The sequence below is a fragment of the Musca vetustissima genome, unplaced genomic scaffold (genome assembly GCF_032173495.1).
Source record: "Musca vetustissima isolate MV318-11 ecotype Yass unplaced genomic scaffold, APGP_CSIRO_Mvet_v1 utg193973, whole genome shotgun sequence".
Taxonomy (NCBI): Eukaryota; Metazoa; Arthropoda; class Insecta; order Diptera; family Muscidae; genus Musca; species Musca vetustissima.
The window spans coordinates 15,809-37,868 of NW_026883240.1; the positions used below are offsets into that span (position 1 = coordinate 15,809).

Genomic DNA, 22,060 nt, shown 5'->3' on the forward strand with positions numbered 1-22,060 from the left:
GACGCCTATTTAGACGTAATAGCTCTCGCATGCCTTATTGAAAAGTTTTAAAATTCCAAAGAAAACCATCTGTCCTTAGCTATTAAATCTGTAATTTTCAATAATAATAAAAAAAAACAACAACAAAACTCATTCAACATTTGTTCTCCTCGAAAATAAGGCATTCCTATGGCCCTTGTTTTCGCATCATTAAGTCACACATATGTGTGCGTGCGTTTAATGTCTGTATGTGCGGAGCATTTAAACAACTGTTTTTGGTTCAAATCGTTAAACGTGTTTCCGATAAGACTTACAGTGGCGGCGTTATGTTCGCCATAGAGTTAAGAGTCTAAGCTGAACATTCTGCTTGGTCATTGTGCTGCAAGGCCGCACACACACACAGATGTAAAGGGACAACAAAGGAAAACGCAAGATATACATGTGTGTGTGTTTGTCTGTGTATGCATGTGTTGATTTAGTGGGTGTTTGTTGATAAAGGATTTAGTTCATATTGTCTTCTGCCACAACTCAGTATTCGGTCTCTCTCTGTGTCTCTGCAATAATTTACATACATACCCTCAGGGCACCGGCAACAACCAAGACAGATTTGATGGCACGCAAACCCCAATCGTAATGGTCCTGTTTGGATAACAGTTCTCGGCACAGCTCGTACAGGGCAATGAATTTGCGAGCCAGCAAACGTGCCTCCTGGAAACCTTCAGCCACCAACATAATTTCACTGATTAAGGCAAAGTCAGGCACCACCATGGCACAAGGTCGATATAAAGCTTTTAAGTTTTCGGGCAGTTCAGCACGTCCAGCATAGCCGGGGTTCATGGTGATGAACATACCCACGGTGGCACGTAGAACAATAATTTCACCCAAGAAGTTGAACATTAATTTTTTTGCCTTAATGGCGTCCTGAATGCATTTCACTTGGACAGCGACGACGGATAGGACTTCGACGGAAATGCGATTGAATTCATCGAAACAACCCCAGGCACCAGTTTGGGCTAGGCCTTTGTGTATATCACCAATGGATTTGTAATCCATTTGTTCGGAACAATTGAAAACGTAAACCATCATGCCGAGGGCACGACCCAGATCTTTGGTAGTTTCAGTTTTTCCAGTACCAGCCGGTCCTGCAGGGGCTCCACCCATAATGAGATGCAAAGATTGGGTGAGGGTAATGTAACAGCGATCGGTGAGGGGTGTTATGACAAGACGGGGTGTATTGCCCAGATACTCATAGTCATATTGAAACTGGGCATCACAAATATTGGCGAAGCAATCATCAAACTTCGTATCCCAACGATGCCGCAACTGGGATTGCCATTGAAAGGCAGTGACCACCTCAACCTTGGCGGCAATAATTTTCGCCACCACATCCCGACTATGGACATCAATGGTACAAATGGTGCAGATTTTTTGACGATCAGCAGCTGTAAGATCTCCCAGCAGGAGATTGATGAGATGATTCAACTGCATCACCTGCTTCTTATTGTAATCCTTGAGAGCATTTTCATAACGCTGCTGGACCTTGGCAAAGGCATCATTGGTCTCAGTGGTCCACCATATCTGCGTGGTCACCAATGCCGGTTGGGCAGGCCAATCGAATATCCATTGATGTCGGGGTTTCTCTTCATACGAAATAACAGCTCGTCGAAATTGATCCCGCAGAGTGTCACGCATTTTATCCGTGACACGATTAAGCCATACCTCAACTTTACCACTACAATCACAATTCTCCAGGAAGGGTACATACTCTTCATGTTCCTTGGCCACCATGCCACGAGCCAACTTCGTATTGGGTATAAGGGTCAGCGAACCCATGGAGTCATATAACTTTGTCAAATGTTTACACACCATTTTGGGGTTATTACCATTCGAGAGGATATCCAAAAGATCGGCAGAGGATACGAAGTAAAATCGGGGATAAGCCAAACGCTTTGTTTCCAAATAGTCATTCAAAGCCTTCTCACACAGCAGCAGAAGTTTCAGTAGCTGTTCCAAATTATCATAAAGTTTACTACCCGCACGATTTGTGGACCGCACCACATTACGATCGGCGTTCATTGTGGCCAATAAAGTTTTAAATTCCCGATCAATGAAATCAAAACGTTTAGAATCCTCCGGCAATTGAGAACGTATATCCTCGGAACCAATAAAAATACTCTCGAGATATACCCACTTCCTTTGTACCTCAAACCATGAGCCGATAATTTGATCCGCATTTGATAGCTTATGCTGCCAATTGTTAACCTCCGTTTGGAAGTAGCCCACAAATTTCGAAGAGGCCATATTTTGCAGCTGCACCTGATTCTCTTCAAGGGTTTCTATCATCTCCTCACTGGCCTTCAACAGCTTAATGGCCGTGCGATCATGTGGTTCATTTTGAAATTCCATAGTGGCCCAGGTGTTGTGTATATCCCGCAATACCTTCTCCATTGCCATTTCTTTAACCGATTTATCCACAATGTTTTTCACCTCCTCTTCGTACTCATGCAAATTAAGATCTATTAAATCTTTAAGGGTCGTGGAATCATCCATGCGAAATTTAACTCCTGTCGTCTGCATCAGCTGTATCCAATGGCGATCGCGAATGGCGGGATTTTGTAACTCTGTCACCGCTCTCAATGATGTCATGAGGTTCTTCAGCGAATTTTCAGTATACAAATATGGTTCCCAATTGCGCATATCTTTATCCAGGGAGCGGAGTTCTCTACCAAATTTCTTACATTCTTGATCCATAACTTCGATATCGATTTTCTTCCATGGCGTTTTCTTCCAATCTTCAATGGTTGAGGCAATGCTGATGTTAAAATCCCACATAACTTTCATTAGCTGTAAATCACGACGACATCTTTCAATTTTACTTGAATCGGGGCCTTGCAATTCGAAAAGTACTGCCGAACCGTTAAGATCTTGCTGACGTTCTTCCAGTTCGGTAATTTCGACATCAGCTTCGTCGATCAACTCGTAGACATTGCGACAGGGTACATGGAAGAACTGTGAAATGGAAAAGGGAAAATTATCAGGCAAGGATATTTTTTTATTTTTCAAGGGTTCACCACAGGCGCGGATTTTTTTAAGAATATTTTTCAAGGGTTCACCACAGGCGTGGATTTTTTCAAGAATATTTTTTCAAGGTTTCACCACAGGCGTGGATTTTTTTAAGAATATTTTTTCAAGGGTTCACCACAGGCGTGGATTTTTTTCAAGAATATTTTTTCAAGGGTTCACCACAGGTGTGGATTTTTTTTAAGAATATTTTTTTCAAGGGTTCACCACAGGCGTGGATTTTTTTAAGAATATTTTTTTAAGGGTCCACCACAGGCGTGGATTTTTTTAAGAATATTTTTTCAAGGGTTCACCACAGGCGTGGATTTAAAAAAATATTTTTTTTCAGGGTCTCCTATATGCGTGGATTTTTTAAGAATATTTTTTCAAGGGTCTACCACAGGCGTGGATTTTTTAAAGAATATTTTTTCAGGGGTTATAACAGGCGTGGATTTTTTAAAGAATATTTTTTCAAGGGTCTACCACAGGCGTGGATTTTTTAAAGAATATTTTTTCAAGGGTCTACCACAGGCGTGGATTTTTTAAAGAATATTTTTTCAAGGGTCCACCACAGGCGTGGATTTTTTAAAGAATGGTTTTTCAAGGGTCCACCACAGGTGTGGATTTTTTAAAGAAAATTTTTTCAAAGGTCCACCACAGGCGTGGATTTTTTAAAAGAATATTTTTTTCAGGGTCTACTATAGGCGTGGATTTTTAAAGGAATATTTTTTTCAAGGGCCCACAAAGGCGTGGATTTTTAAAGGAATATTTTTTTAAGGGCCCACAAAGGCGTTGATTTTTGAAGGAATATTTTTTCAAGGGCCCACAAAGGCGTGGATTTTGAAAGGAATATTTTTTCAAAGGCCACTGAAGGCGTGGATTTTGAAAGGATTTTTTTTCAAGGGCCACAGTAGGCGTGGATTTTGAAAGGAATATTTTTTCAAGGGCCCACAAAGGCGTGGATTTTAAAGGAATATTTTTTCAAGGACCCACAAAGGTGTGGATTTTTAAAGGAATATTTTTTCAAGGACCCACAAAGGTGTGGATTTTTAAAGGAATATTTTTTCAAGGGCCCACAAAGGCGTGGATTTTTAAAGAATATTTTTTCACACTTACCTTCTTCTTAAGGAATTTCTTGCGATAATTCGTCGATAAATTGTTGCAGAGTAAAATACGCTTTTCAATCAAATCCACCTGATACGATTGTATGGGAGCAATAGCTTGTTTAACTGTTGCGGATAGTTTTTTCACCTTAAGCCATTTTTCAGGAAGTTCAGTCATCTACAAAAATATAATTTTTTAATAATAAAAAATCAACTAAAATTTTTCTCTAGCATACCATTAAAAGTTCCGAATCTTTGAATTCATAATTATAGGTCTTCAATAAATCGACAATTTCTTTTAGCGATTCAAACATATTGTCATATATAAATTGTTTTTCATTAATGGTATTCAATACCGACATAATTTGTATCAAGCCATCAAAATCATCTTTATTCAGTTCCATTTTCAGGGCCACATTTGCATCATCAACGAAGTTGGATAATTCCTGAAAATTTTACATATTTGTATGATAATTTTTCTTGGAAATGTATATAAACGCCTTACCATCAATGAATTCCTCACACGATTAATGAGATCCATTTTAAAAAGACTTATCCATTTGCCCACTTGATTCAGTACCCCGGCCCGAAAACCTTTTTTATTGAGACGCAACCAAATGTTGAAATCTTGAAAGGTATCCCATTTCTGGATTTGTGCCTCCAGGGCAATGAATTTGTCCAACTAAGAACATCCAAATAAACGTTATTAGGAAAATATAGTTTAGTTCAAAGTACATCAACCTGTTCCTTGTATACACTCAGTGGTGGATTATTTTCATCTTTCAGTGGTTTGACTTCGCCTACACCTTCTAGCTCATCATCTCTTTCGCTGGGTGTTAGTGGCCTTCCATATTTCTTAACCTCAGCTAGATATTGCTGCTTATCCCACAACCATAGATAGGAAAATTCCATGAATGTTTTACAATGTTGCCGTATAGATTGAAGACCAAATTTTACTTTGGTCAAAATGTCGGTACGATGTTTGTGAATTTCGACTTTATCGGCGATTTCATCTATAGGGGAACGGTAAATAAATATATGGTTTATTAAAAGTTGGAAACCGATAAATCCACATCCATTACCACCTAAAAACGTAGAGGCATAATTTCGACTGAAGTTGTGTGATTCGACAAATTTAACCTTCTCAACGACAGTGACCATAACTGATGCATCAATGGACTGTTCTCCCAACCCCATTACGCGCAATGACATAAACGTAACCTTGGAGTAACATATTCAATCTAATAAAGAAATGCAGTTTCTTCCGTCTCACCCAAGAGGGTATCCCGACCACTAGACTGGGCCACATCACCGGACCCGACCACAATCCCACGACGGTCGGTTCTATGTACCGAATGAAACCTTCAACCAAAGGCTGTCAACCCAACAAATACATGTTCGGGAATTTTTCAGCATGGGAGCTAAATTACCCGGAATGTTTGCTCCAGATTACCTTGGTCCCTGCCGGGATTGAGAAAATTCATGGTTCCGTTTGTCACAACAGCATCCACCATAGGTCTATATCTGTGAGATGTAACGGATGCGGATTTTAGGAGTGATTCCGGTATAAGCCGGCTACAGGAGAAATGTGGAAGGAATTACAATGCAGACCCTAATTACAAATCGTCACCTTCAGATTACGTGAGTCTCCCGCAATATCTACAATAATAATCTGCATCGCATCTGGTGCTAGGGGACTTCAGTGCTCATCATGAATTATTGCAGTCCTAGGCAATGACCAGAGGGGAATGGCGCTGGACATATCCATCGTGTTCCCAGGTCTGACGAATGACCCGTGATCTTATTTGTGTCAGATCACCTCCATATTATCATATCCATCAATAGACCATGGGAAAACCAATTGGCAAGAAATTTCACCAATTGTCGTTTCAGTAAACTGTCCAATACTTCTGATGCTCGGGTGGCACAAAGGAATTTCCGGGTCATGATCACAGCTGCAGCCGCTCGCTATATACCTCCGGGTCGTACATCGGGTCTGTTTGCAAAAAGGTCAGGAGTAGGAACAAGGTTCATAACTCCAAAAGACCACTTACATGAGGAGCTGAATATCCTTCTATGCGTCAGCACAACAGAATGTTTCGATCGTGATTTAAGTGCAGGAGCACCATCAAATGAGATGTGAGAGGATATCAATCTCGGCGGAAGCCCCACATCCATGACGGTCAGTGGTAAATCGATACTTCCAAAGTCATTGAAGCGGATGCTAAGGAAGCCTTCGGAAACCGGTTCCTCAAATGCATTCGGAAGTGCTCAAAAACCGTGTCAATACTAAGGAAGTCTCAAAAAATAACCACTTTATCGAGTAATTCGACAGGGACTCCTTTAGATCAAGGGAACTTCAAATTTATTGGGATTTTGTAAGGAACTTCTGGATCGAAAGCATTCCGATGCCACATGGTGGCTCTAGTTAATACTTCTACGGAGGAGACAACTTTGAGTACCCTGAGTGCCACTCGGAAAATGATGACAGGGTTTTCTGATCAATCAGGACCTTTGGGGGGGTATCTGAATAATGATAAATTCTTTACATCATTGCGGAAGGAGGCAAGCAAAAAGCAGAACTCGTAAGAAAACCCCCCGAAAAGCGGACATTACACAACGAAACAAGTCCCCAACCCTTCAAGTTGTTATAAGCCAAGGAAGTGCTCGCCAGGAGAGTGGGCTTCTGCGGAGAGAGCAACTCTGGTAACCAAATCTCCAAATAGATTACCTCGACAAAGACCCATGCCAAGAAAGAGGCGAAAGTCAAATTTTCGGTTTCGAAGAAATGGTCGCAGGGACCTATACCGAAGCATAGAGAAGTTTATTTTGGAAGCTTCGGTTTCACCACGTCACCTTGTACAAAGAGGACAAGGTCGGCAAGCTACATTTAATGCACCTATGGTTACCATAATCAAGAGAATTTATGAACTTTGACATTGTGTGACATTGCTTATAACTCTACCTCGCAATTGATCATAGTGGTTATCAGTGAGAATGTCTGCGCCCTTTTTATTCCTAAGAAGGTGAAAAACTAAAATTGTACAATAAGAGCGAATTTATCTCCATGGCGCTTGTGTAATTCGAGGAAGTGCCAAAAGACTAGATTGGTCTGTCGAACACCCAAATCATATAATTATACATAGGTAACAACCTAAGCAGGGCGGCAATAGAGGAAGACCCAATAATTAGCATAAGTAAATATATTGGTCTAATTAAAAAAAAAAACAAAAATCATAAATCTAATGTACCCCCAAAATCTCTCGGTTCCACACCCAACTCTGGTGGATCTTGGGCACATCTAGGCAATATTTCCATCATATGATACATATCCTCCAACAGCGTTTCCATGTGAAATGTAAAACCGACTTTCGATGCTGGATGCAAATCGGGAAAATAACAGACATGCGGCTCTTGCAATTCCATTAAAATCTCAAAGACAGGAGCATCGTGTTCATAACGATTTTCAATTTCCATGCGTAAATAAGTGATGCTGGTTATAACAGCATCCAACAGTTCTTTGGCAATCTCCTCGTCGACATACTTTTCATATTCACGAAATAGTTCACGTTCCTCATCGCTAACCGATTGCAGTAGTTCAAAGCGATGATAGGCTGTTATGATATCTTCTCCTTCTTCCTCCTCTTCGCCATCTTCTTCGGCGAATTCCGTCAATTTTTGTGGTTGTGTAAGACGTTTTTTGTTTGGTTTGTTTGCCGCTGGTTGCTTTGCGGTTTTTGTCTGTTCTTTCTTTGAGGGTTTTTCCTCAGCTGCCATGGCTTCGTTGTCCTCTCCCTCCTCCTCACCTTCTTCATCGCCGGCAATTTCAAAACGCCTTGGTATGTCAAAGAATAGTTTTGCATTTTCATACATCAACCGGTCGATGAGTAGAGCAGTGTCATTAGCTTGTATCACCCTAAAGGCTAAGATTTCCATGCGTGGCTCGGTTTCCAGCAAAGCCTTGGGATTATTGTTTTTGCGTATGTAAAGGGGTTTTTTGCCCCAAGAATTGATGCTGGCCTTAATGGCCGTCACATTTGCCTGGCATTGAACCAAACGTTTGTGTAGATATTCGATTTTTGTAAACACCTCCACAATGAAATTTTGATCTGAAAAGGGAAGTTAGTTTGAAGTCAAATCCAATCGCAAGGCATAGCGGAGTTTACCAAAATTATTCCAGGCAACCCTATCGATAAGGGGTTGCATAAATAATTCATAGAGCATTAATTCCGCTTGAATGAGAGCCTTTTCACTGGGCTTGGCTCGAACATTAATGTCGTTATACCATTCGGCAATTCGTTGCAGTTTAATGCGAGCCTCCTAGGAAAAAAAATCGATACATGATATGGAATGTTGTTGTTATTTAATAATACCCCCTTGACCTACCCAAAATTGCTCCTCTTTGTCAAAGTATTCCTTAATCTCGTCATGGACCTCACAATTCATGAGCAGCATATATTTGGTATCCTTAAGGGCATTTTTTAAATTGGTATTGAAATTTACCGTTAAAATGCCATCTTCATCTTTGGTCAGCAATGGTAGTTCCATGCCTTCTCGTATATGCTTCTTTGCTTCGACGGTCCAATATTCCAATATGGTTTGTCGCAATTGACCTATCTCACCAATCATTTGTTCATACAATGCCATTGTATGTCGACCATGTTCATCCTCCCATAACCTACAAAGAAAAATTGTTATTATGAACAGTAATTTCCTATAATGATATATAAGGGTGTACCGACCAAGGTTTCAGAAAAATAGCTTAGATTTTTTTTTAAAACCCCACGCCTATGAGTGACCTCTTAAAAATATTTTTAAAAAATCCACGCCCTATTTAATACTTACGGATAATCATAAAGTTCGTAATCCGTACGCATCCAAACAATCCGATGTTCCACTTTATTCAAATACGAAACGGCTCCGGAAATTGGTGGAAAACAATGATCGGTGGGTAGAGCCTGAAATGTGTGGGTAGATCCGAATCATTGTTATCAAATATATATTTTCCAGATGTGGACTTACATAAACCCCCTTCTCCTTATAGATCTTCTCAAAAGTGTTAAAATCCACCTTAACCGCCTGAATTTCCTCTAAAAAATCATCGACCAAAATATGCATAAATGGATCCAAATGGGCCTTAATAATAGGCCGCAACAACAGCGAACCACACAACATAAGATCATGTGAATCTTCCAAAGCCTTTTGAAATTGAAATGCCAATTTTCGTTCCAACACGTCGGTTTTCTCTTTAAACATTTTCCTATCCTCTTCAAAGGTGGAATTTACCGCATCCGGATCCAATGGATTATATTGTATATTCGACCATTCACGATAATAACCATTATATTCTTCGAGGATTTTCTCTATATCATGGGTTATCTGACCACCCTTCAAACCACCCACAACGACCTTTTCCAATTTCACAAAATCCCGCCCTGTTTCAAAAAGTTCCTGCAGTACCCGAAGACGTTCAATGAATTTGTCAAATCGGCCGAAAATCTCTTCCGGATGCCATGTCCAATCTTGTGAATTGAATTCTGTACCAACTTTAAATTTTTTCAAAGAACTTCGGGTTTCATTGTAGGTCGTACGATAATACTCCAAGTGGCCAATGTTATTTTGAACCCGTTTGAAGGCCTCGTCAACATCACCTTGAAATATGGAATCGGCTTCTATGGTACGCATGGCACAATCAATTAGGGTGTTGTGTAAAAGTTGAAACAGCAAAACCATATTGTCGAGGGTGTGGAAATATTTTGAGTGGCCCCAAACGAGGCCGACGGTCAGTAGGAGAGGGCGTATGCTGCTGCGATTTTCATCTAAATCGGCTGTTTCGAATTTTTCGACCATTTTTCGCTGGGAAATAGAAAATATTTTAGGGTTTTTTTAGTAGTGAAGTTCCTTGAGGCGTATAAGTGGTGTCGCTACGTATACGCCACAATGGCAGAGCAAATTTAAAGTGCGATAAAAGGTAGTAGAATAAACTGATAAATGTAAATAAGTCATGCGAATGTTTTTTGGACCAAGGAATATATAAATTTGATTGTTCGAATAATGGAAATGTGTAAAGGGATTCCTACTTACCAACGGCGTTAAATATTTGGTAATATCCCTTGCCTCAGTCAATGCCTCCATTACCAATTCGACAATACGACGATAACTACTCTCAAAGACCGATCGTATTTTTTCCAATACAAATCCAATAGTTTTAATTCGCTTCTCTCCCAATTGATCTGCTAAGTTCTCCAAATTTTCCAGACGTGAATCCCAAAAGGTTATTAAATGTTCCGGCCTAGGGAATGCCTCTTTGGAAAATATTTTATCGCGGGACTTAACGTGTACCAAATCTTCCACAGAGTCCAACCATTTGGCTACCATAAATTCTAGAGAGTTCTTCATCATGTGATTTACTTTGCTTAGGTCACTAATTTTAAGAGGAAAAGAAGAACAAGTCATACAAATTAAATTCCGTCGAAAATTATTATCCTCCTACCCTCTTGCAATGGCCGGAGCATTGGCCATAACCTCATCAATGCATATCGGCAGCGGTAGTATGGTACGATTTATTACTAAACCTTTCATTTGGGCAATGCCATTGCGTAGATTTTGCGATTCTGTTTTCATATCATTTACAATTACCGAAGTCCAGCCATTTTGATTAACCGGATTATTGAGCAGCGGAGAGATAACATCATCACAAATCACCGAAAGATTTTCTAGAACATTTGGCAATAAATCACCAATCATTAGAGACTGAAAACAGAACAGACAGAAAAAAACATATGTAATTTCTTGTTAATACATATTTTGCTGAACTGCGCCTAAAAGTACGCATCACACATTGTGGTATATTTCCCAAAATATGGGCAGCGGGTATTTATACCCTTCACCACACTGTGGTGCAGGGTATTATGTCTTTTTGCATATGTTTGTAACAGGCAAAAGGAAACGAGATAGACACATGGTTCCTTTTGAGAATATGCATAGAATCACTTTTTAAGTCGGTTTACGCATGTCTGTCTGTCCGTCCGTTCGTCCGTCCGTCCCTCGGTCCGCAATGTATTTTCGTGAACAAAGTACAGGTCGCATTTATGATCCGATTTGGATGAAATTTGGCACATGTCACTTATTTGGCCCAAAGACGAAACCTATTGAAATTGGAGAAAATCGGTTCAGATTTAGATATAGCTCCCATATATATTTTCGTCCGATTTAAGGTAAATAGTGCACCAAAGTCCCTATATATGCTTCGATTTGCACGAAATTTGGCATAGCGTACTGATTTAAGTCTAGAACGATGTACGTAAAATTTCGTGAAAATCGGTTCAGATTTAAATATTGCTCCCATATATAGTTTCGTCCGATTTAATGTAAATGGTGCACCAAAGTCCCTATATATCCTTCGATTTGCACGAAATTTGGCATAGCGTACTGAATTAAGTCTATAACGACGTGTGCCAAATTTCGTGAAAATCGGTTCAGATTTAGATATAGCTCCCATATATAGTTTCGTCCGATTTAAGGTAAATAGTGCACCAAATATATCCTTCGATTTGCACGAAATTTGGCATAGCGTACTGAATTGAGTCTAGAATGGCATGTATTAAGTTTCGTGAAAATCGGTTCAGATTTAGATATAGCTCCCATATATAGTTACGTACGATTTAAGGTAAATAGTGCAACAAAGTCCCTATATATGCTTCAATTTGCACGAAATTTGGCATAGCGTACTGAATTAAGTCTGGAACGATGTGTGTAAAATTTCGTGAAAATCGGTTCAGATTTAGTTATAGCTCCCATATTTAGTTTCGTCCGATTTAATGCAAATGGTGCACCAAAGTCCCTGAAAATCTTTTGATTTACACGAAATTTGGTATAGCCTATGGAATCTTGTCTAGAATGATGTGTTCTGAGTTTCGTGAAAATAGGTTCAGATTTAGATATAGCTCCCATATATAGTTTCGACCGATTTTAGGTAAATGGTCTACCAAAGTCCGTATATATCTTTCGATTTGTACGAAATTTGGTATAGCCTATTGAATTAGGTCTAGAATGATGTGTGCTGCTGAGTTTCGTGAAAATCGGTTTAGATTTACAAATAGCTCCCATATATAGTTTCGCCCGATTTTAGGTAAATGGTGCACCAAAGTCCCTGAAAATCATTTGATTTGCACGAATTGTGACATATCGTATTGAAATAAGTCTAGAATGATATGTACACCTCCCATATATAATTTCGTCCGATTTTAAGTAAATTATGCTGTGAAGATCCACAGCTAGGCCGATTGACACAACGTACTGAAATTAATATAAATTAGTCTCTGGCAAGTTTGCTTCAAATCGGTTCAGATATAGATATATCGCAGCTTCATATATAATTTCAACTTATTTATGTTAATTGTAGACCAAAAAATCAATAGGTGTCTGATTGAGATTAAATTTTAAACAGTGCAGCATACCGAATATCGTGTGTCAAGTTTGCTTTAAATTACGATTTACACAAATCTGTCCCACTGTGCGCATACGACTCTAAACTTGTCCAAATGAAATGAAATTTAGCATAGTTTCCAGAAAGACATAAAAATCACATATTTAAGTTCGTTCAATTTCATGTCAAAATTCCTTCAAATAGGCGACGTCTTTTCGGATACATATGTAGAATATACCCCAAGGTGGTGAAGGGTATCATATAGTCGGCCCAGTACGACTTGACTACTTTCCTTACTGATTTTAATTATAATTTTTGTTTCGTTTACTCACATCATGCATATTGTTGGGCGTCAAAGTGCTGGGAATTTCATTACGCAGAAAATATACCATTTTGCTCAATGGTTTTTCAGGGAAATTGTATGACGGCACCAGTAAGGAGGCAGCGTTCAGGGTAAATATTATACGTTCCTGATAGGGTTCATTGAGGAAGCCGAAAATTATTTCCTGCAAACATGGAGAGAAAATGTAAAAACTATTAATAGTGTATTTTTTCAAGACCCAATATATAGGCGTGGATTTTTAAAAAATATTTTTACAAGGCCTGGATTTTTTAAAAAATGTTTTTACAAGGCCTATATAAGGCGTGGATATTTTAAAGAATATTTTTACAAGGCCTATATAAGGCGTGGATACTTTAAAGAATATTTATACAAAGTCTAAAACAAGGCTTGGATTTTTAAAGAATAATTTTCCGTTTCGATTTTTCAATATTATCTGATAATTAGTTATAGGTTCATATCCATAAAAAATCCCAAACAAGGTCAATAAATTCGGCAAAACGGAAATGCACTTGCAACTGACCTTTTTCGCCTACACACCATCGCCCACAATCTCTTTCCTATTCACAGCAACAACTATCCGCCATTGCAATTCATTGGCTATTGTTGTTGTTATTTCAATGTTGTAGTTGGTCAAATATTTTGATTTTCAAACTGACTCAACTTTTTTGTTGGGTTTTTGGTTCGTCGGTATTGTTATCTTTGCGTATATTTATTGTTCACGCTAGCCACAACAGCTACTAAACCTATACCTTCACCAACACCTGTCACGTGGCACTATTGTTTGCGAATTTCGCGTCTAGGCCAAAACATGTAGCTGAACACTGCGTCTCGTTGCATATTGCCCAATTTTGGCAATTCCAAATGAGTTTCGTTTGCTTTCGAATTGTGAATAACGCAATGGCAAAGGCTAATATTTTGCTGAGATTTTTGTTGTTGTTGTTCAGTTCACATTCACCTAATTGAGTCCAAGGACATTTGTTTTGTTATATCGTAAAGTCCAGAGTGTGTGTGGGTGGTGGTGACTGGTGGAATGGTGAAGGTAAAAGTGCGTGTTTTTTTTTACTGATAAATATTCTCGTATAAGTCATAAAGTGTTTAATTTTTTGTTATGATTTAACTAGCCAACATTCCGTTTTTAATAATTGTATACCGCGGTTTTGGTTAATTTTGGATTTTCCAATGGAAACTAATATTTATTTATTCTCAAATTTAATTATAGCTTTTAGATACATGCCATGCATTCCGGAGAATTAATTGGTCATATTCCAAGGATCCACGATTCTAAAATTTTGAGTATTTTGCGAATGTATAATAGAGCCATACGGCCTAATTGTTTTTTTTTACAATTTTTAAAGCTTCTTGGAGGGGCCACAAAGGCGTTGATTTTTATAGTCTCTTTGGTGTGGATTTTTAAAAATTTTTATAATCTCTTACTTGGTAAGCTGGACTAGGAATTCTTAGGACTATACAAAAAAATTGCCTACATCGAAAATACCTTCCAAGAACCTCAACTACAAAATTACAGACATATAGGGGCTTATATAGGGGTTACGTCAAAACAGGGATTTATTTCCAAATTACCACATTACATCAACTTCGGTGGGAAATTGGGGGCCAAGAATTCGAAATATGGAAAACGGGGAGGGACCTTTAAGTGGACGCTATATCAAAATTTGGAACAATATGGACATTTTTTAAAGATTCGGAAATTATATATTACAGTCACTTCAAAGCAAGTAATACCTTTAAGGGAACCCCACCCATTCTCGATTTTAATTTTTCAAGATTTTCAATGGGCTGGTAAATCAATACCAATGCTTGTTAAGGTTTGTAACTTTGCACATATAAGATTCAAAAGAGAAGAAAAATAATTTACAAACAATTTGTGTTATTGTTTTGTTGTTGTTTTTTGTAATTAAAGAAAAGTCCATATTTCTGAAGGCGAGCATGATAACTCCTCACTGCAACATCGGAATCCGAAAATTCCAACGGTGTTAGAAAGAGTACATGTCTGGCTCTCGTATGAACTAGGATTATTGACTTCGCTCTAAAATTAACAAAATGGCGGACCTTTGAAAAAATATTTTTGGAAAATCGCCGATTTTTGACCAAAAACCAAGTTAAAAAATAAGGAAGATCTTCACCGATTGGTTTTATCCTAGTTCATACGATAGCTATTCAGTCACAGAGAAACGTGTTAAAAATTGGAATCGATTGGATTATTAGTTATTGAGTTATCGTGCTCGCCAAACGCAAAAGAAAAAAACGCCGTCACTTGATGCTGGCACAATAAATCGACTATATTTTCAAGAGTTCTTGAGATGTTCACTTGAAATTTTGTAGGGACATTCTTGAATTAGTGTAGAATCGAATTAAATAAAAAAATTTTGACCCCGAGAATGGGGGGGTCCCCTTAAAATACCGAAAATCGGGTGGAACCTTTACATGGGTGTTGAGGATCATTTGTGGCTACCTCAACCAGGAAAATACCGAATCTGGATCTTGGAAAGGGTTCATGGTTCTGTGAAGTCATTTTCGTTAACCGTAACTTTTTCAATAATAATAGTTAAAGGATTTCTTTTTCGATCGAAGAAGTTTCCGGATCAAGTTATCTCTGGAGGTGTTGATACCAAATGGTCACGGAGATCTTGTGATTTAACTTGTTGCGACTTCTTCCTTTAGGGACACGTGAAATATAAGACTTATACCAGCATCCTAGGGACGATACCAGACCTCAGAGATCGAAAGGCATAAGAACACAACTTTTTTGTAGTATTGGGCTATAAAATGTAAACCTATATCTAACATATAAAGTTCATAGTTTTCATACCCAGGTTTGAAAATATTTAAAATCAATGTCTATGCATTGAAAACGAAAATAAATACCGCCAACGAGGTAATGACAATTGTTATACCCTCAGACTTATGGCCTATATACGTTTTTCTACGCTAAAAATGTGTCTCATCGAAAAAGTCTCCATGTTGAAGTTGGTTTTCAAATGTCCGCCCACAAATTTCATTCTTACTTTGCACATTATATTGTTTCTTCCAGGCTTAGGTTAAGTTCGAAGATGGGAAATATCGGTCCACTTCTTTTGTTACCTTCACACATCATGTTCAAAATTTGACTGGAAATTAAGTTTATATGTGAGAATCTATTTTGAACCAAAATTTGCACAACCTATTATTTTAACTAATCCTATATAACTTCTGAAAATGGGGCATATCGTACCACAACTTCTGGTACCAACCCATTTTTAAAATTTGTAATAATCATATGAAAAAATGCACATCGTAATATTTTTACCAAAAATAGATCAAGTCGGATGAGTGCCGGTTCTTCCCCCACCAAAGGTTATCATTTATAAAATTTTGATACACATTGTAATATTTTTACAAAACCTAGAGTATGTGTTCAAAGATGGGAGCCATCGTTCCATGCTTCTGGTTCTTCTCCTCCAAAACAAGTGATGATTAGTGCATTCTACATACGATATGTCATAGGCTGGTTGTATACATATGTTGGCCACACCGACTGACAGTTTCCCTAGGGACGAATACCAGTTGAGAGATCAGGTATATGGTTTAGGTGATGGTGATGTGTGCGGAGGGTCTCTATGACAAGAGTCCGTCGACGAGCTGAAGTCCAAATAATCTCCCTACAGTCTGAGGTAATATATGCGAGTTGAAGAGCCTGTGAGAGGATATAGGCGAGTTGAACAATCAAAGAATCTCCTGGGGAAAGTTATTTGGGAGATAAGAAAAAGTTTATTAAAAAGAAAACTAAAAACCGGACCACAGGAATATGAGGATTTATTACTATAGACAAAATGTTTCTCCATTCCCTTTTTTCAAGAAGGGATTAGAAATACTTTTAGATAAACTGAAGAGCCAGAGGTTCTATAAGGCAAACGTATGCACACGGGCTGAAGACAAATTAGTCTCCCTACGGTCAGAGGTAATGTACGCGAATTAAACAGTCAGGAAAGCTCTAGAGCGTATTCTTCGAAAGCGAAGGAAATGCTAAAAAATAAACAGACTGCAGGGACCTGAAGAATTTTTACTATATACAAAAGGTTTTGTATGAACCTCTGAAAAAGATGTTATATTTTGTTTCAAAACAAATGTACTTAAGGATCTGAGGATCTTAGTCCAGGATCTTCTTGTAGAAGATAACAACTCTACTAGGGTCAATGCAAAGTGTAGTTTGGGGGCTATCTGCAGACGAACTGAATGGTGAGAGAGGCCCTATATGTAAAGAACTCTATATGAATAGAACCGGTAGTTCCACAGTCGTCAATTTCTACCCAGAAACAAAAATACATCGGTCTCATGAATTCGATATAATGCAAAATATTAAATAAATGTTGTGGGTGTGGAGGAGATGTTATAGCCGAAATCAAGGGAGTATTTGAAGAAAAAGAGCTAAAGAGGCGATAACCTATGTAGACGGTCTGATGAGCCATGTGTCTATATAGACGAGCTGATGGGCAGGGAGTTTTTGTGGGCCACACCGGCTGACATTTTTTTTACATGATTTTCAAAATAAATTCAGATCGTATTTTTTATCCGAATGGACCGGTAGTATGGAAACGGAAATAATCGCTGCTGCAAACATAAATTTACTGTATCTGTACAGTATCTGAAGAGCCGCGAGTATTTGTTGGCCACACCGACCGACAATTTTTTAAAATATTTTTTTAAACTTTTTAAGTGATTATTTATACTCTTTCGAGTCGAGCTTGATGATCTAAATTTTGCAATGAAAAGGAAAGCCAGGAGAAGAACCTACGTACCCACCATTATGCGACGCGTTTCGCCGTTGGTTAAGCGGCTCATCAGGCATATTGGGCTATGTGGCTTTACAAAGGTCGTACGTTGATAACTTGTATTTATTCCGCCCTGATGCGAAACTTGCATATGCGAATTAAATTCAAATTTGTCAAAGTTCGACATTTGTCTTCATTCTAGGAACAGTCCTTTTCAAAGCAGATTTTTTGTTGTAGCGATGGATAATTAATCCACACACCTACAATTGCTTCCTGGTATACACATGTTTTTGCGCAACCGTTTTTGGAAGTGTTGATGGCTCAGAACGTTAAGCGGTCTTGGCAACATCTGTGTTGCTCTGAGGACGCGTCGCATAATGGTGGGTACGTAGGTTCTTCTCCTGGCTTTCCTTTTCATTGCAAAATTTAGATCATCAAGCTCGACTCGAACGAGTATAATCACTTAAAATCACTTTCAAATGATCACAAAAATTCAAATAACAAAAATTAATTTCAGCCGAGCACGGCTAGGGCTCGAACCTAGGTCCTCAGAGCAACACAGATGTTGCCAAGACCGCTTAACGTTCTGAGCCATCAACACTTCCAAAAACGGTTGCGCAAAAACATGTGTATACCAGGAAGCAATTGTAGGTGTGTGGATTAATTATCCATCGCTACAACAAAAAATCTGCTTTGAAAAGGACTGTTCCTAGAATGAAGACAAATGTCGAACTTTGACAAATTTGAATTTAATTCGTATATGCAAGTTTCGCATCAGGGCAGAATAAATACAAGTTATCAACGTACGACCTTTGTAAAGCCACATAGCCCAATATGCCTGATGAGCCGCTTAACCATCGGCGAAACGCGTCGCATAATGGTGGGTACGTAGGTTCTTCTCCTGGCTTTCCTTTTCATTGCAAAATTTAGATCATCAAGCTCGACTCGAAAGAGTATAAATAATCACTTAAAATCACTTTCAAATGATCACAAAAATTCAAATAACAAAAATTTATTTTTTTAAACAACATGCAGATTGTATTTGTTATCCAAATGGAATTTAGCACTCTTCATTTATTCGACCCACAGACGAACCCTATCTGAACCCCTTTAAAAATCAAACTTAATCTCGTGTGAGTGAAGGAGATTTTAGAGCCATGATGAAAGGAGACTTTATATACGAGCATGTCCTTCAGCTCCTCTATAAAGACGAGCTGAAGAGCCGAAAGTCTACGTAGACGATCTTAAGGGTCTGGAGCCTGTAGGGAGTCTTTGTTGGCCTGGGTGTGTGAGTTAAATAACATTTTTGTTATGTTATTTAACTCGAGTTAAATAACATTTTTGTAAACGAACTGAAGGGAGTCTTTATCGTCGAGCTCATGGGCTGAAATCTTTATAGACGAGCTGTGGAGTCAATAGTATATTTTTTCAAACAAAATTCTGATCGTATTTATTATCTGAATTAAATGAATATACCACTCTTCATTTATTCGCCCTTCAGAAAAACCTTTATTTTTCCATAGAAGACCTTTGAACACTTTTTTCCTTCAAGCCTCATAAAATTTTTTATTTTATAATTTTTGGTTTCTTATAAGTTTTAACTAATAGATACATATGTAACCTTTAAAATGAATATACATATGATATACTTTAAGCTTGATATACATATTTTATTACTGTTTTAATGGAGGAAGTCAAAGTGTTTAAAACGGCCCCCCAGGGGGGCACCTTTGAACAAAGCTTGGTATTTTTTAACGGCATGGTTTTTTTACAGTGTTTATGTGCAAATATATATGTATTGTATTCATATATATCAGAAATGCATTTATTTATTAAAAAATATATACAAAAATATTCGAAAATTAAAAAATTCTGATCAAAATTTATTAAAACATAAAATGACATAAAAACAAAAATTTATATGGTGAAAAATACAGCTAATTTAGTAATCTTATTAGCCCATTTGAATTTTTTGAGAAATCGAAGCCAAAAGTTAAAAACTCCGTTTTTTACTGGAGTTTAGTGGGCATGTTCAAAGGTGCCCCACCTGTGAAATATTATGGAAATTTATAATAACTTTTTTTGTAGGAAATATATATGAAAGAAAATACATTTGTTATGTTTGAAATGATTATTGGAATGCAAAAAATTTGTTTCACGAAAGAAAACTATCACAGAATTCTTCCTGCGCCCTTAATACCAACAGATTAAAAGTTTAAAATAACACAGCGAAAACATGGTCACCCATGCACAATTTGTCGACAACTGAAGAAGCTAGCCAAAGTGGTTTACGCAGATAGAGAACAAGATTGCCATATACAAAAATGTGGTTCCGGGTCGGAAAAATTTTAAAACAAGATTTTATGAGCGCTGTTCAAAGGTGCCCCACGTTCAAAGGTGCCCCCCTCTCCCCTATATATTTCCGTCCGATTTGCACGAAATTTGGTATAGCGCAATGAATTAGGTCTAGAATGATGTGTGTCAAGTTTCGTGAAAATCGGTTCAGATTTAGATATTGCTCCCATATATATTTTCGTCCGATTTAATGTAAATGGTGTACCAAAGTCCCTATATATCTTTCGATTTGCACGAAATTTGGTATAGCGAGCTGAATTTAGTCCAGAATGATGTGTGTTAAGTTTCCTGAAAATCGGTTAATATTTAGATATAGCTCCCATATATATTTTCTTCCGATTTTAACTGAACTGGTAAGTTTCGTGAAAAACGGTTCAGATTTAGATATAGCTCCCACATATATATCTTTGCGTTTTGCAGATTTTAATCGGGTGTCTGATTGAGATTAAATTTTGAAGAGTGCGGTCTATCGTGTATCAAGTTTTCTCTAATGCGATTTACATAAATTTGTCCCATTGTACGCAAACGACTCTAAAATTGCCTAAATGAAATGAAATTTAGCATAGGTTCGAAAGGCATAAATATCACGTTCAATTTCATATCAATGTTCTTTCGAAAAGGTGGAGTCTGTTAGGAGACATATGTAGAATATACCCAAAGTGGTGAAGGGTATCATATAGTAGACCCAGTCCGACTTTTCTACTATCCTTACTGGTTTTGATTTACATTTCAAATTAATTTTTCTTTTCTTATTACCAACGAATTTCATATTTCAGTACCCATTTCCAATATACTAAGAATTAGTCAATACCTATAGACTATTGAACTATCAATTGAATTGGAACAAAAAAAATTTTGCTAGCAAATCCAACAAGATTTAAAATCCTGCACAAACAATAGATTTTTATAGGTCAATTTGAATATTTGGTCATTCGGTCATTGGGCAATCAATTCCCAATGTCCATTTAAAATCTTCATACCTTCATTCATTCACATTGAACTTCTTGTTACTTAAGCGCTTACCTTATATTCATTGGTGCTTATCATTTTATTCCACTTTTCCTGTTTCAGTCTCATGGTCTTCATTATGTAATTCCATAGGAATTCAGGTCTTTCGTCGATTTTCTCCTTCTTTTTCTCATCGTCGGCCATAATGGGGGCACAACAGAAAATAAGAATAAGTTTATGGGCGTTTAATGGAGGACGATGGATCTGTTGAAAAGAGCACACACACAAAGAGAGAAACATAAATAAAAAGAGAAAATTAAATGAAATTTAAAAAATAAAAATAACATGGAACATCAGTATTCAAGCCGGGTCGGGTTCGGCTGGGGTATCCTTGACAATTGTTAAACGTGCTTAATGTGCTGTTTTCCTTCATGTTTGGTATTCCTTCGTCAAACTGCCATTGGCGTTGTTGTTGTAGTTTTTTTTGTACTCTCCAATAGTCATTGACTATCAAAAGTTCCAGCGCATAAGAGGCTTAAATAACTGAATGACCGACAAACAGGCAATACCACCAGTATGCCAGCCAGCCAGCCGACCCACCAACCATTCGACCCACAAACAACAACAGCATCATTTTTTAAAGAAAGGAATCCCAAACAGGACGAACACAATTAATGAACATTTATTTCCTACTTCCGCAGCCTCCCTTCTTGTCCAGCACCCAAACATTCATACTCACAGAAATTCCAAAATGAATTGCAACGAACGAAAAAAATCGTTGTTTATTGTTGTTGTATTTGTTGCTGCCGCTGTGTTTATTGCGATAATTGAAAGTATTTTATGTTGCAATTCTCGTCTCTTATCAAATTGTTTCGGGCTGTTTTTTTCCTTCGGAATTTTCTTTATTTTCAGAATGAATTCAAGTGGAATTTTCTTCTGTTTACTGTGACTACTTTTCCAATGATGAGAAAAAATATTTTATTTTTCAATTGTCATTATTATGAAAGAATTTGGTAAAGTATTTATATGAACGTTATTTTTTGTATATGTCTGCATTTTCGTAAGGGGAAGATAG

General features: G+C 37.8%; 1 protein-coding gene across 1 annotated transcript in view; it reads right to left on the bottom strand.

Moving 5' to 3' along the window:
- LOC133330089 (dynein beta chain, ciliary) overlaps positions 1-21,189 on the bottom strand; it is a gene marked incomplete at its 3' end in the record, with an annotated part of 34,713 nt that extends 13,524 nt beyond the window's left edge. The window contains exons 1-14 of the mRNA XM_061538558.1: positions 21,061-21,189; positions 12,903-13,076; positions 10,636-10,895; positions 10,227-10,566; positions 9,165-9,998; positions 8,988-9,100; positions 8,529-8,820; positions 8,309-8,462; positions 7,394-8,251; positions 4,884-5,155; positions 4,648-4,824; positions 4,379-4,588; positions 4,156-4,320; positions 556-2,988 (exon numbers count right to left, since the gene is read on the bottom strand). Of these exons, the coding sequence (XP_061394542.1) occupies positions 556-2,988; positions 4,156-4,320; positions 4,379-4,588; positions 4,648-4,824; positions 4,884-5,155; positions 7,394-8,251; positions 8,309-8,462; positions 8,529-8,820; positions 8,988-9,100; positions 9,165-9,998; positions 10,227-10,566; positions 10,636-10,895; positions 12,903-13,076; positions 21,061-21,189 (6,411 nt within the window). The remainder of the gene's footprint in view (positions 1-555; positions 2,989-4,155; positions 4,321-4,378; positions 4,589-4,647; positions 4,825-4,883; positions 5,156-7,393; positions 8,252-8,308; positions 8,463-8,528; positions 8,821-8,987; positions 9,101-9,164; positions 9,999-10,226; positions 10,567-10,635; positions 10,896-12,902; positions 13,077-21,060) is intronic.
- Between the last annotated feature and the right edge of the window lie 871 nt (positions 21,190-22,060).